At 21.9% G+C, this 14,027-nt stretch overlaps 1 protein-coding gene across 3 annotated transcripts in view; it reads left to right on the forward strand.

The window, feature by feature from the left end:
- Positions 1–785: 785 nt before the first annotated feature.
- LOC117179082 (caspase-1-like) overlaps positions 786–14,027 on the forward strand; it is a 36,677-nt gene continuing 23,435 nt past the window's right edge. For 2 of the 3 annotated variants that reach the window (XM_033370725.1, XM_033370727.1), the window contains exon 1: positions 5,350–5,595. In XM_033370725.1, coding sequence (XP_033226616.1) covers positions 5,560–5,595 — 36 coding nt within the window. In that variant the 5' untranslated portion in view covers positions 5,350–5,559. Of the gene's footprint in view, positions 955–5,349; positions 5,596–14,027 lie in introns of those variants that run through there. The other variant, XM_033370726.1, reaches the window with a different exon arrangement.

The raw sequence follows: 14,027 nt of genomic DNA on the forward strand, positions 1-14,027 counted from the left end.
TAACAGAAAATGCTTAACGTCTTAATAAGACTAGATGGAAAACAATATTTTTAAATTAAAATTATTTCTTGAAAAAAAGATCCTACTCCATCTTCACTCCATTGGGAAACGAACCACAAAACTTCTGATGGAGTGAAGATGAAGTAGGATCTTTTTTTCAAGAAATCATTTTAATTTAAAAATATTATTTTCCATCTAGTCTTATTAAGACGTTAAGCATTTTCTGTTATTGAAGATTCTTAACTTGATCGATATTGTGTAGATTTTCTGGCTTCGTGGTTTGGAGGGTTGATCCACTGTCGGTAAGGTACAATCTCTGATGATATAGCAGATAAATTAAAATTTTTTTAAATATTTACTAATAAAGTACTAATTCATTAATACACTAATTTGTTTATGTACTTATTTACCAATTTATTTAGTCACTGGTTTACTCATTTACTTTTACATACATATTGCCTTATTTACTCAGTTATTTATTCACTTTCTTGCTTCTTTTTTTAAATAAACGGTATGATATTAAAATAAAAAAAATTATATATTTAAAACACGAATTTCTTATTAATTTTTTAAATTATAATTATACTCATATTTTCAAATTTGGGAAATCTCAAAAAATAAACTTGTACATAAGTAAAAGATAACAGATTGCGAATGTGTTTAATGCTGATAAAAAATCTACGTACACGTGATAAGGATAAGAACCTTCCTCTTGGAGAATGATTTGTTGGTAATTCCGTATTCTGCTCTAATTTTAGTTCAATTTATTAAACTAAAGTGGATTGTGTGAATTGTGAGAACTATGTAAATATATATTTTTTTAATATGTGCGATTCAAATTTTTCAATAACAAATTCGGGTAGTGAAGAAGAAAATCAAGGTGAAATTGAAAATACTTGTAAAAATACACATGTGGATAGGGATTATGAAAATCAGTCTTCAGACTTGAGAAAAGTACGTAATGAAAACATTATATTTAACTTTGAGAATTTTATTTGAAATTTAGTAAAATTTTCAGGAGGGTGCTCGAGAACTTCATTTTTAAAATTCCCTGATTTTTTCTTGACTAATTTTTTATTTTCCTTAATCATTAATATTCAAACACCAGTATGTCAATCTTGTAATATTTTTAATATAGAATCTTTCATAAACGAAATAAAACACTATTTCATATACAGATTTAACATTATTAAAATTATTAATTTATTTCAAACAAAAATGTCTTTTCTACTATAAATTATGACGTTTTAACAAAATTCTTGAATTTTCAAACAAATAACTAAATTTTGAATACAATTGTTGAATTTTTAACCTCAAAATATAAATTCCTAACTAGAAAGTTTCATAGTTTATGCTTCAATAAAAAATATATAGATAAAAATAACAATTATAAACAATTTTCTCTACAAAGATTAAATTTTCAAACTAAAAATATTACTTTTCAGCAAAAAATTAATTTTGCACGAAAGTAGTGCATTTTTGCACAACAAACATGAAATTTAAAAACAAGAAAATGATTTTTTACCAAAAAAAATAGAACTTTTAACTGAAAAAGATCAATCATAAGAAAATAGAAAAGTTACATTTTTAGTTAAAAATTCAATTTACACAAAAAGGGCTTTTCAACTAAACAGTTAAATGTTCAACTAAAGACATAAGCCTTTAATCAAAAAAAGAAAAAATTATAAATGTAGTTTAACTTTTACCCAAGTAGTCGAATTTTCCATTAAAAAATATTTTTTAACACAATGGTTAAGCTTTCACACGAAGAGATGAATTTTTGATTAAAAATATAAAGCTTTAAAAAAATGATTTCTCTGCAAAGTGAATCAACCAAATCTTTCAAACCAAATAGTTGACAATAATTTTTAATCAAAAGTAATATTTTCAAGGGAAAAGAAATTTTTTACTAAAATAGATGAATTTAAAAATGAAAAAGATAAATTTAAAAAAGATTAAATTTATCGTTAAAAAAATTCTATGTACTTTTCACGATCAAAATATGAATTTTTAACAAGAAATAAGTTTCTTTGAAAAAATTAAATTTTGCATCCAAAAAGATGAATTATTAACCGAAAAAGATCAATTTTAAAAAATTGGTAATTGATCTACCAAACAGTTGCATTTTTATCCAAAAAATATGAAATTTCTCTTAAAGCTTACGAATTTTAATTCAAAAATTTTTTGTAATGGTAGAACTTTCATTCAAAAGTCAATCCAGTTGACCTTTTAAGATTAATAAAATTAATTTTTTAACAAAAAATAATTTACTACAAAAAAATTGAATCTTCAATCCAAAAAGTGAAATTCTTAACTAAAAAAGTTTAATTTTAATGAAATTGTTGAATTTTCTACCAACTAGTTGCATTTTTATCCAACAAAGATGGAATTTCTCTTAGAAGGAATTAATTTTTATGTAAAGAAATGTTTTAAAAAATTGTTAAATTTTTATTCAAAAAGATTCCAGTTTTTTTTTAGATAAAAATATGGATTTTTTAACAAAGAATTAGTTGCCACGGAGAAAAAATTGTCAATAAGCAAAGACGAATTTTTAACCAAAAAAGATGAATTTGAATAAAATTGTCGAATGTTTTACCAAGTAGATGCATTTTTATCCCAAAAAAATTTAATTTCATACTAAAACAGATGAATTTGTAATAAAAAAAACAGATTATTTTTTAAATGTTGAACTTTTAGCTAGAAAAGAATTTAGTTCATTTTTTAACAACAAAATATAAATTTGAAACAAAAAGTAAATTTTCTGCGAAATACTATAGTTCAATTTTCAACAAAAAAGTAGAATTTTTAACCAAAACGTTGAATTTTTATTCAAGAATGATTACATTTCTGTTGAACTTTTAGCTAGAAAAAAATTTATTTCATTTTTTAACAAAAAAATAAAAATTTGAAACAAAAAGTATATTTTCTGCGAAATAGTTCAATTTTCAACAAAAAAGTAGAATTTTTAACCAAAACGTTGATTGAAAATTAGTATTTTTAATTGAAAATTTATGTTTTAACTGATAATTCAACCATTCTAATTTTTTTCTTCAAAAATGTATATTTTTTTGATAGATATATTTTAATATTTAAAATAAAATTTTAAAAAATAGCTGAAAAGTTGTCCTTTTCGGTGAACAATTCAACTATTTTTTTTTTAAATTTGAATATTTTTTTGGAAAACTTAACTATTTCGCAGAAAATTGACTTATTTAAAATTTATAATGTGGCGTTAAAAAGTAAACTGAAAGATTTTTGGACGATAATTCAACTATTTTTGAAGTTTTAAATTTAAGAAACATATAATGTAAACATTATTATAATTTTTCAATGGAAATAATTGTGAACTGCTCTGATTGTTGTAAACATAGTTAATTATTAGCCCACTCAATTTTTTAAATTGATTTTAAATTATATGATGTTTGAATGTTAATTTTTTTAAGTTAATGTAATTGAATAATTTTTATTAACAATTTTTTTTACGTTTAAAATACCTATATTCCAGTTACATAATTTCTTTGGTGTGAATTGAGTACCCGCATTCTGATTTTGAAATTATATGTATTTTAATTTTTAATTTAAATTTCTTATGAAATTAGTTCAAAAGGTTATTACTAAATTGATAATTTTCAGGAAAATGTAAGTTAAAAAAATTATTTAAATTTTTCAATGAAAATAATATTTTGATGCTTTTGATGTTTCAAACTGTTTAATTAATTATAAGCCGATAAATTTTGTTTAAATATTAAATTAAATAAAGATTGAATATTATTTTTATGATGACAGTTTTTTTTAAATTCCTCTATTAGAGTTATATACTTTATTTAAATTCATTTGTGATGTTATGAAATAAGTATCTGAATTCAATTTTCAAAATTATATATACATATATTTTAATTTTTTAAATTAATTTAAAAGGTTATTAATAAATTGAATTTATGGAAATGAAGTTTCAGATTTAAAGAAATGTATAATGTAAATACTATTAGAAAATTTCAATAAAAATAATTGAGTAATGCTTTTTATGTTGTGAACTGATTAAGTAATCATTAATTTACATAATAGTTATATAATTAAATGTGGGATATAATTTAGATAATAAAAGTTTATTTTTATTTAAAATACCCCCATTCTAGTTGCCTAATTTTTCAAATATTTCTGATATTGCGAAATGAGTATCTAAATTTAATTTTCGAAATTATATGTAAGTATAATTTAATTTTTGTGAAATAAGCATAAAAGCTTTTGAATTTATCAAAATTTCACGCATCAGTGGAAAAATTTAAAAAATCTAAGTGAAAACGATTTGAATTTTTAAACAAAAATCATAGTTTCATTATTTTTTTGTTGTGAACAGCTTAATTAATTATTAACTGATTCTTTTTAACCGAATATTAAATTATATGATTGAATTTCATCTTTTTTTCTATTAAGTAACATTATTTGTGTTTAAAATGCATCTATTCCAAATATATAATTTTTGCGATGTGAAATAAGTATCTACATTCTAATTGAAAAATGGTATGTATTTTAATTTTTCACGAAATAATTTTAAAAGGTTATTATTAAACGAAATTTTTACAAAAATACGAGGTAAAAATTATTTAAATGTTTTAATGCAAATAATTGTTTATTGCTTTTTATGTTGTAAAAAAATCAATTTATTATTATGTTTTAACAACATTGAATTACATAAAGATTAAATTTTAATTGTTGCCAATTAAGTAATATAAATGAATTATTTTCTTTAAAATTATTTAATTAAATGTTGGCTATTATTATACTAAAACTTTATTTTATATTTAGAAAAAAGGTATCACAATTATATAATTTTGTTGTTGTTTGTGAATTGTGAAATGAGTATTTTAATTCCATTTTTAAAAGTATGTGTACATAATGTACATAAACTATAGCTTTTCCAAAATTAGTATAAAAAATTAATATTAATTGAAATTTTCCGAAATGAAATTTCAAGTTTAAAACAAAATTTAAGAATTTTTCTTAAATATTAAAATATTAAAATAAAATAAAAATTGTTTAAAAATTTTGAATGAAAATAATTGTTTCATCCTGTTTGTGTGTTGAACTGAATCAGTTAATAATTTTTAGCTGATTCTGTTAAAACTTAAATTGTTTATAGTTAGTTACAAAAGGTTATTAATAAATTAAGATTTCAAAACTGAAAGACAAAATAAAAAATATATAAAGTAAAAATTATTTGAATGTTGACATTCTTTCAGAATCTAATTTCAGCAAGAATTTAAGTGATTAAAGCATTTTATATCTCAAGGACCATATCGACCTTGATTTAGTTGATAATTTTGATCAGTAGAGAAAGCGCTCTCTAGTAAACAACTTGCGGTCAGTTCTAACCGCGATAATAATTACGGTGGAATGAAATTTAGAAAGATGTGGATTTGATCAATTATTCGACTTCTTCACTCACAATAAGAATCACGTGTTAATAAAGTTTTCTATTTCTTTCGTTAGAAGAATGCATTTTGTTATTTTTGTGATCGGAAGTGAATCTTGTGTGCAATTTTCAGGATAATTAATGAAATGTTCAAACGGAAACGAAACAACACAAATTCTCAGGTAATTAAATAATTATTTGATCAAATAGAAAAATAAAAGTTTAATTTGATTATTGTATATGAATGTCAATTTCAAATTGAGATAGAAAATTATAATACTTATTTGGTAGAATACATTTTTTATTGATGCTAAAAAAATATTCTTTCGTAAAGAGACTAATAAATTGCTGAATATAAAAGTGTTGGTGGGAGTTTTTAATAAAATAAATGATTTTTTTGGTCATTCAATTACTTTGAATAATTATGTTATGACATTAATTTTTGTCACTTTTTTCAAAAAGAGTTTCGGGGTCAGTGGATAAATTACGTTATCAATTTTATGATATTTTATCCCCCCCCCCCTCCCCAATTACGTTACCAAACAATTATATTTTAAACCAAAGAAGTTGATCTTGAAAAATATCCATTTTGATGAAATTCCTTCAACCAATTACTTGAATTTTCAACAAAAGAATATGAATTTTTCACTAAATAGTTAAATAAAAAAAGAAAGATGAGTTTTTAAGGAAGACTTTTTCGACAAAAAAAAACCAAAAAATATTTTCGAAGAAAACATTAAACTCTTATTAAAATAGTTTAGTTTTTAAAGAAATAGTTACATTTAAACCAAAAATATGAATTTTTAACGAAAAATCTTACTTTCGACCTAATGTTTAAAAAATACGAGTTTTGAACAAAATACTGTGACAACTGGAAGGGATAAAATTTAAATTGAAACAATCTATATTTCACCAGAAATAAAATAGTTACATTGTTGAATAAAAAATTAATTCACTACAAAAAAAAAGAAACGAATTTTCAGGAAGATAGCTACATTTTTAGCACAAAACAGAATTTTAACTAAAATAAAATTTAAAAAATTAATTTTTAGCAATAAAGTTAAACCCTAAAAATTATTTTTTTAATGGAAAGATTAATTTCGTCAAAATTGAATAATTTAATTTTCATCCAATTAAGTAAAATTTTACGAAAAATAGATGTTTAATAAACAAGTTCATTTTTGAACCAAGTGGTTCAATTTTTAACTAAAAAATATTAATTTTTAAATAAATATTTCAATTTTTAACTGAAAACATGAAATTCCCAGAAAAATTTTCTCTACAAAAAAATACTAATTGTGAACAAAATAAATTATTTTCAAGAAAATTGTCAAATTTCTTATTTAAAAGGACGAATTATCTATATAGATGTTAAATTTACAACCCAAAATTTTGATTTTTCAACAAAAGAATATTATTAAAAAAGTTGAATTTTCAGAAAAATGGCTTATTTTTACCAAACAGTTATATTTAATTTAAAAATATGAATTTCTAACTATTAACTAAATTTTCAATTGAATAGTTTAACTATCTACCAATTATTGTTAAATTCTAAACTTAACTAAATTAATGATTAACAAATTAATAAATTTTTTGCCAAAAAAGACGAGTTTTTAGCAAAAGCCAATTATTTCGGACTGTAAAAAAACAATTTTCAGTGAAAAATATCAATTTTTAAAGAAAAAATATAATATGTACTTGCATTATTAGTTAAAAAATAATTCTCTAAACAAGGAATTTTCAGAAAGATAATTAAATTTAAAAAAAGAGACGAATTTTCAACAAAAGAGTTCAACCCGAAAAATAATTTTTTTACCCGGAAGATGAATTTGATATGAATGGAATAATTACGTTCTTAACAGAGCAAGTAAATCTTAAAAAATTACAAATTTTTAATTAATCAGTTCAACTCCGAAGAACGTAGTTAAATTTTCAAAAAAATATATAACCAAATGATTAAATTTTTAAAGATAAATATGAACATTTCAGCAAGAATATTATTTTTTTTACAAACAAACAAAAATTATCATCAAAATACATTTTTTTAAACAAAATTTTACATTTTTGAACCCAAAAAGACACCTAAAAAACGGTTGAATGTTCAACCAAAAATTAGGATTTGTAGCAGTTGCATTGTGCACCAAAAAGGATTAAATTTTTACCAAGAAGATTAATACTTGAACAAAAAAGAAGAATTTTTAGCAAAAGACAATAATTTCCAGCTGAGAAAAAAAACAATTTTTAGTGAAAAAATATCAATTTTTAACCATAAATATAATATATAGCTAAATTGTTAGTTACAAAATTAATTCTTAGAAAAATTAATGTTTAAAAAGACAGTTAAATTTTCAACAAAAGAGATGAATTTCCAACTAAAATGAATTTTTAACAAAAGAGTTCAACCTAAAAATGATCTTTTGTGTTTACTTTTTTAACCGAGATAGTAAATCTTGAAAAATATCAATTTCTAATTAACCAGTTCAAATTTCAATCAAGTAGTTGAATTTTCAACTTGAAGAAAAGTTTATAACGAAATAATTAAATTTTTAACGAAAAAGATCAACATTCCAGCAAGAAGTTTTTTTTACCAAAAAACACAAATTTTCATTAAAATTAATTGATTTTAACAACATTCAGCATGAATTTTTAATTAATTAGTTCAAATTTTAATCAAGTATTGAATCTTCAACTTGAAAAGAGTTTATAACCAAATAATTACATTTTTAATAAAAAGATAAAACATTCCAGCAATGAAATTGGAGAAACAAAACGGTTGTATGTTCAAACAAAAAGTAGGCTTTGTTACCAAAACATTTAAATTTTCATAAAAATAGTTGAATTTGCAACAAAAAAGTTAATTTTGAACCGAAATTTAATTTTCTACCAATCTGTTGAATTTTCATCTAAACGAAATTAATAATTTAGAACCAAGCAGTTGAATTTTTAACAACACAAGAATTTTAAACAAGCATTTGAACCAAGAAGATTAATTTTTTACCAAAAAAGAAGAATTAAAAAGAACACAATAATTTCCAACTGGCAAAAAACAATTTTCAGTGAAAAAATATAATTTTTTAAACAAAAAGAAAATATGTTGTTACATTGTTAGTTACAGAATTAATTTAAAAAAAAAATCAATTTTCAGAAAGATAGTTACATTTTCAACAAGAGAGATGAAGTTTCAACTGAAATGATTTTTTAACTACAGGGTTCAACCAAAGAAATGATGTTTTTAACAAGAAGTGTAATTTTCTGTAAATAGCATGCTTGCATTTTTTACCGAGGAAGTAAATCTTAAAAAATATAAAACTGTAATTAAACAGTTCAAATTTCAATCAAGTAGTTGAATTTTCAACTTGAAAAAAAGTTTATAACCAAAGAATTAAATTTTTAACGAAAAATGTAAACATTCCAGCAAGAAGATTTTTAAAGCAAAAACACAAATTTTCAATAAAATTCATTGATTTTTAACAAAATTTTTTGAATTTTAAAGCCAAACGGACGATCATCTACAAAACGATTGTCTGTTCAACCTAAAAGTAGGATTTTTTTACCAAAAAATTTAAATTTCCATAAAAATAGTTGAATTTGCAACAAAAAAGTTAATTTTAAACCGAAGTTTAATTTTCTACTGAATTGTATTAATTAAATTTTGTATTAAATAAAAATATAAATCTTAAAAAAAAATTTGAACAAAGATGAACTCAGAAGATTTATTTTTTCAGAAGGTGAATCTTATAAAACTGAATTTTTAAAGAGGTATTTGAGCTTTTAACTAAGTGGTTGAATTTTTGAGAAAAACGTGACTTATTGACAAAATAGTTGCGTTTTCAAACATATATATTAATTTTCCGGAAATAATATTATGCAGTTCCAGCTACCATTGACATATGGCGCCACCGGCCAATTACCTAACTTGGTAATTGAATATTGTAATAATACGTCACACTCGGTCGGTAAAGTAAAAATCTATAAGGTTATTCCACTTGGTGGATTTTAAAGCACTGTTTAGATAGGATTTTGACTAAAATTAATTAATTCAGGCGAAATTAAAGATTTTAACTAATTTCACTCAATTACGAAATATTTAAAATGATTTTAAATAAGTTGAAGGGATTTAAAAAAAAATGCTGATAAGTTTAGAGATTATCAAAAAATCTTACAGGATTTCTAAGAATTCAAGAGATTTTAAGAAATTACTAGGGCATAGGGAAGTTTATTTTAAAAGGATTTAAAAATATTTAAATCAGTTTTAGTAACTTTAAAGAATGTCAAGCAATTAATTGCAAAGTTATTTAAATAGATTTCAAAGAATTAAAAAAATTCAAAGATTTGAAGGATTTTTAAGATATTTTAAGAAGTCTAAAACAATTTATAGGATTTTAAGAGATTTTAGTCAATTTTTGTCAATTTTGAAATATTTTAAATGATTTCCAAGAAGTTGAAAGGAGTTAAAAAAAGTTCGGAGGATTTTAAGGATTTTCATGAACTCAAGTGACTTTAAGAAATCACTAGAGACTTGGCGGGATTTTAAAGTTCTTTTTTAAAAGATTTAAGAATAATCCAAAAATAAGTCAAAAAGGTTAAAAAATTTATAAGAGATTTTATCAGATTTTGCGACAGTTTTAGTGATTTTAAAGAATGTTAAAGGAGTTACTTAAAAGTTATTCAAAAAGATTTTAATCAATTTAAAGAGATTTTAAAGAATTAAAAAAAGGCAAAGATTTTAAGGGTTTCTAAGAGATGTTAAGGAGCCTTATCAAATTTAAACGATTTTAGGAGATTTTAATTAATTTTACTTATTTGGAAATATTTTTAATGATTTGAAAGAAGTTGGAGATATGTAAAAAAAATTCGGAGGAATTTAAGGCTTATCAAGATTGTATCATTTCTAATTCAACGCGTTTAAAATTTAACAATTTTATTTTGAATTGAAGAATAGCGAATCTGAATAATTTGGGAATAAAATTCCGAAAAAAGGACAAGTTAAAAACTTTAAAATGAAATATTATAAGATTAGAATTTTCAAATTTCGCAACTTTGTTCTGAAGATTATCCTTTTAGTTGTAAATTTTATTATTTAGTTGAAAATTGAATAGTTTTCTTTAAAAGACATCCAATTTGGTTGCAAATTGTTTACTATTCTTATTTTCGTGTTCGAAAGTAAACTGAAAAGTTTTTTGGATTAAAATTGAACTATTTTGAAACATTTTTTTTGTTCTTTAAATCATCTGTTTTAGGAGAAATTTCATCATTCTTTAATGACGATGTAACTTTTCGGTTTAAAACTCAATTATTTTTTTGAAAGATTGTATTCTTGATTTAAAAATTTACCTGCTTTAGCAGAAATTAAATCTTTCTTGGATGGAATGCAACTGGTAGATGAAAGTTCAACAATTTTGTTTAAAGTCGTAATTTTTTGTTAAAAATTCTACTGTTTAAATGTAATATTCGATGTTGAAAAATAACTGAAATATTTTCTGTATAAAATATCAACTATTTTTTGAATTTTATTTTTGCTTTTATTTAATTAAAAATTTCTCTGTTTTAAGACATCATTTTCTTATTTGACTATTTCGTAGAAAATTTACTTTTTGTTTAAAATTTATGTTTTGGTGTTGAAAAATGAACTGAAATCTTTTCTGGATAAAATTCCAATTGAAAAAGAAAATTTTCATTTTTTATTACAAATTCGTCTGTTTTAGTAGCAAATAAAATTTTTTGCGATAAAAATGCAACTATTTGGTAATGAATTGCACTATTTTATTGAAAATTCATGCTTTATGGTCGCAAAAATTCGTTTTTTCAAAATAGTGAAATTTTTTTTGAAAATGTATCTTTTTGATTTAAAACTTCATCTGCTTTAGAAAAAAATTCATCCTTTTTTAAAAATAAAAATGCCACTTTTTGGTTGAAATAATTCTTCTTTGCTCGAGTATTCGACTAATTTGTTTGCAAGATTTAGTTGAATCACTTTGTTAAGAAATCACTTTTTTGTTGAAAATTTATATTTTTAGTTGAAAACTCATCTCTTTGGTTGAGAGTTTAATAATTTTGTTGAAAATTAATCTTTTTTAACAGAAAATGTACCTTTTCTACTTTTTTAAGATTGATATTTTTTAGTTAAAAATTCGCCTTCTTTTGTAAAAATATAATTTTTTAGTTTGAAATTTCATTTTTGTGGGGAAAACATGCATCAGTTTCGTGTAAAATTAATTTTTTGTTGAATAGTAATATTTTATTTCTGGCTTAAAGATTAAATAATTTAGGTAAACTTTTTTTTATTTTTTGAGTACAATATTTTTATTTGTTAGAAATTCGTCTTTTTGATTCACAATTCTTTTCTTTTATTGTATTAATTTCATTCTATTTTTATTAAAATATAAGCTATGATACTTTTTCGTTGGGAATTTGTCTTTTTGGGTTGAATATTCAACTGTTATGTGGAAATTTAATTATTTTGTTGAAAATTCAAGTATTTTATTAAAAAGCCATCTTTTTTAGTGAAATATAAGTTTTTTGTTTGAAATAAATTAAGAAGTTTGACATTCTTAAATTTGAGAATTAAATCCTGTTTTATTTTGTTCATAAAATATTCTATGTTAAAAGTATAATCGTTGTATAATTATTTTAATTTTAAATTCAAAAAATCAGTTTTTAGTGCTTTAAATATAAAACAAACATTTATTTGATAGAAATATTTTATTAACTTATTTTTTACAAATAAATAATATTGATTAAGAAACAATTTTATCTCGGGAATTTTATTATTTGGGAATTTTCAAATTCGCTCATATTATAAACTTTTCAGGACTTTTTATTAGTTTTAGAATTTTATTAATCGGGACAGAGAGGATTTTACTGAGTCGGGAATTTTATTTTTCGAGATATTTCAGCCGTCCCTATATAAGTACAGAGAATTTGCTGTAATTATAAATGAACGCCTTTATTAAATTTTAAAATCTTATTGAAATATTATTTCAGTATAAAATATTCTATTTTTAACCTATTCGATTTGGAAATTTCAAATAAAAAAATAAGAACACAGAACAATTTTCAATAGTAAAGAATTTGAAACTAAATTGTCTCCATTTCAGAGTGATAAATTTAAACTTTCAATGTTACAATTATAAGATTTCTGTGAAGATTTAAAATGATTTTTTATTAAAAAGTACAAATAGAATAATAAAATATTTATATCAAAGAAAAAACTTTTTTAATGTCTAAAGTTTTTAAAAATTATTGTTGACATGTAAAATAACAATAATTTAACAAATATATTTTTGGATAAAAAATTGTATTTAAAAATGTTCATTGTATTTTTGTTAATTAGAAAAAAACGTCCGCAAAAATAACATTATTATTTAAAAACAAAAAAAGGAAAAGAAAATCGGGCAAAATCAGTCTGAATTGAATCCTGCAAAGTTTGTTCCGTTCGAAGCTCACGTGTTTTAAAATTTATTTCTGTATAACATTTTTACACAATTATTGTTATTTTGAATTAAACCAAAAATTTCAAAGAAAGTTGTCGAGACTGATTTTTAATTTAGTTTTTCAATTTTTTTATAAATAAATAAATATGACCATTTTTTCTATTTGACGTTTCCGGTGCTCGTCAATAATATAAACATTATTTTTCTCGTTGACGTTTCATGGATTTACATTATATATAAAGATATTCCATCATGATACGATAAACAAAAAATTTTTATAAATAAATTATTTGTTGAAAATGTGTTTTCTATCATTTTCAGTAATTGAACGTTATTTAAGCTGTATTGCAAAAAATTTGAATGGAAACAGTATTTCAATGGGAAAAATTTCTCTTTAGACAGAAAATTCGTTTTTTTTCCATGTAAATTTTTTTAAATTAGGAACTTCATGATAAGTTCATGAAATTCATAATATTATAAATAAATCCTATAACATATGAAAAGTGTGTGCACTCACGAGTCTGAAGAAAGTTTTTCTTTCACTGCCAACATATGACTTCAGGCTTCCAATTTGTCAAATAAAGATTTTTCACTCAAAAAATAAATAAAAGTTTACCTAAATTATTCAACCTTCAAACCAGAAGACAAATTTTCTTCACAAAGATTCACTTGTCAAACAAAAAATATGACTGTTCAACAAAAAATTAATTTTCCATGGAACTGATGCATTTTTACGAAAAAAGAAAATTTCAAACTATAAAATAATTTTTTTATTACGAAAAAAACGCGAATTTTTAACTAAACAATGTCAATCTTAAAAAATTAATTCTAAACCAAAAAAACCAGACATAAGCCTTCAATAAAAATAATTTCACAATGTAGTTTAAATTTGACCCAAGTAGTTGAATTTTCAATTAAAAAAAAAAAATCATTTATAACAAGATAATTAAACTTTGAATCAACAAGATAACTATTCAACTGAAAATAGAAATCTTCAACAAAAAAAGTGATTTCTTAAAAAAGCGATTCAACCAAATGTTTTAAACAAATTAGTTGAATTATCAAGCAAAGAAGAACGATTTTTAACCAAAAAGTTGCATTTTAATACAAAAAATGTAATTTCTTCTACAAGACATATGAAGTTTTAAATCAAAAAGATCAATTTTCAAAAAAATAGTTGA

This window comes from Belonocnema kinseyi, chromosome 8, assembly GCF_010883055.1.
Source record: "Belonocnema kinseyi isolate 2016_QV_RU_SX_M_011 chromosome 8, B_treatae_v1, whole genome shotgun sequence".
NCBI classification, from domain to species: Eukaryota; Metazoa; Arthropoda; class Insecta; order Hymenoptera; family Cynipidae; genus Belonocnema; species Belonocnema kinseyi.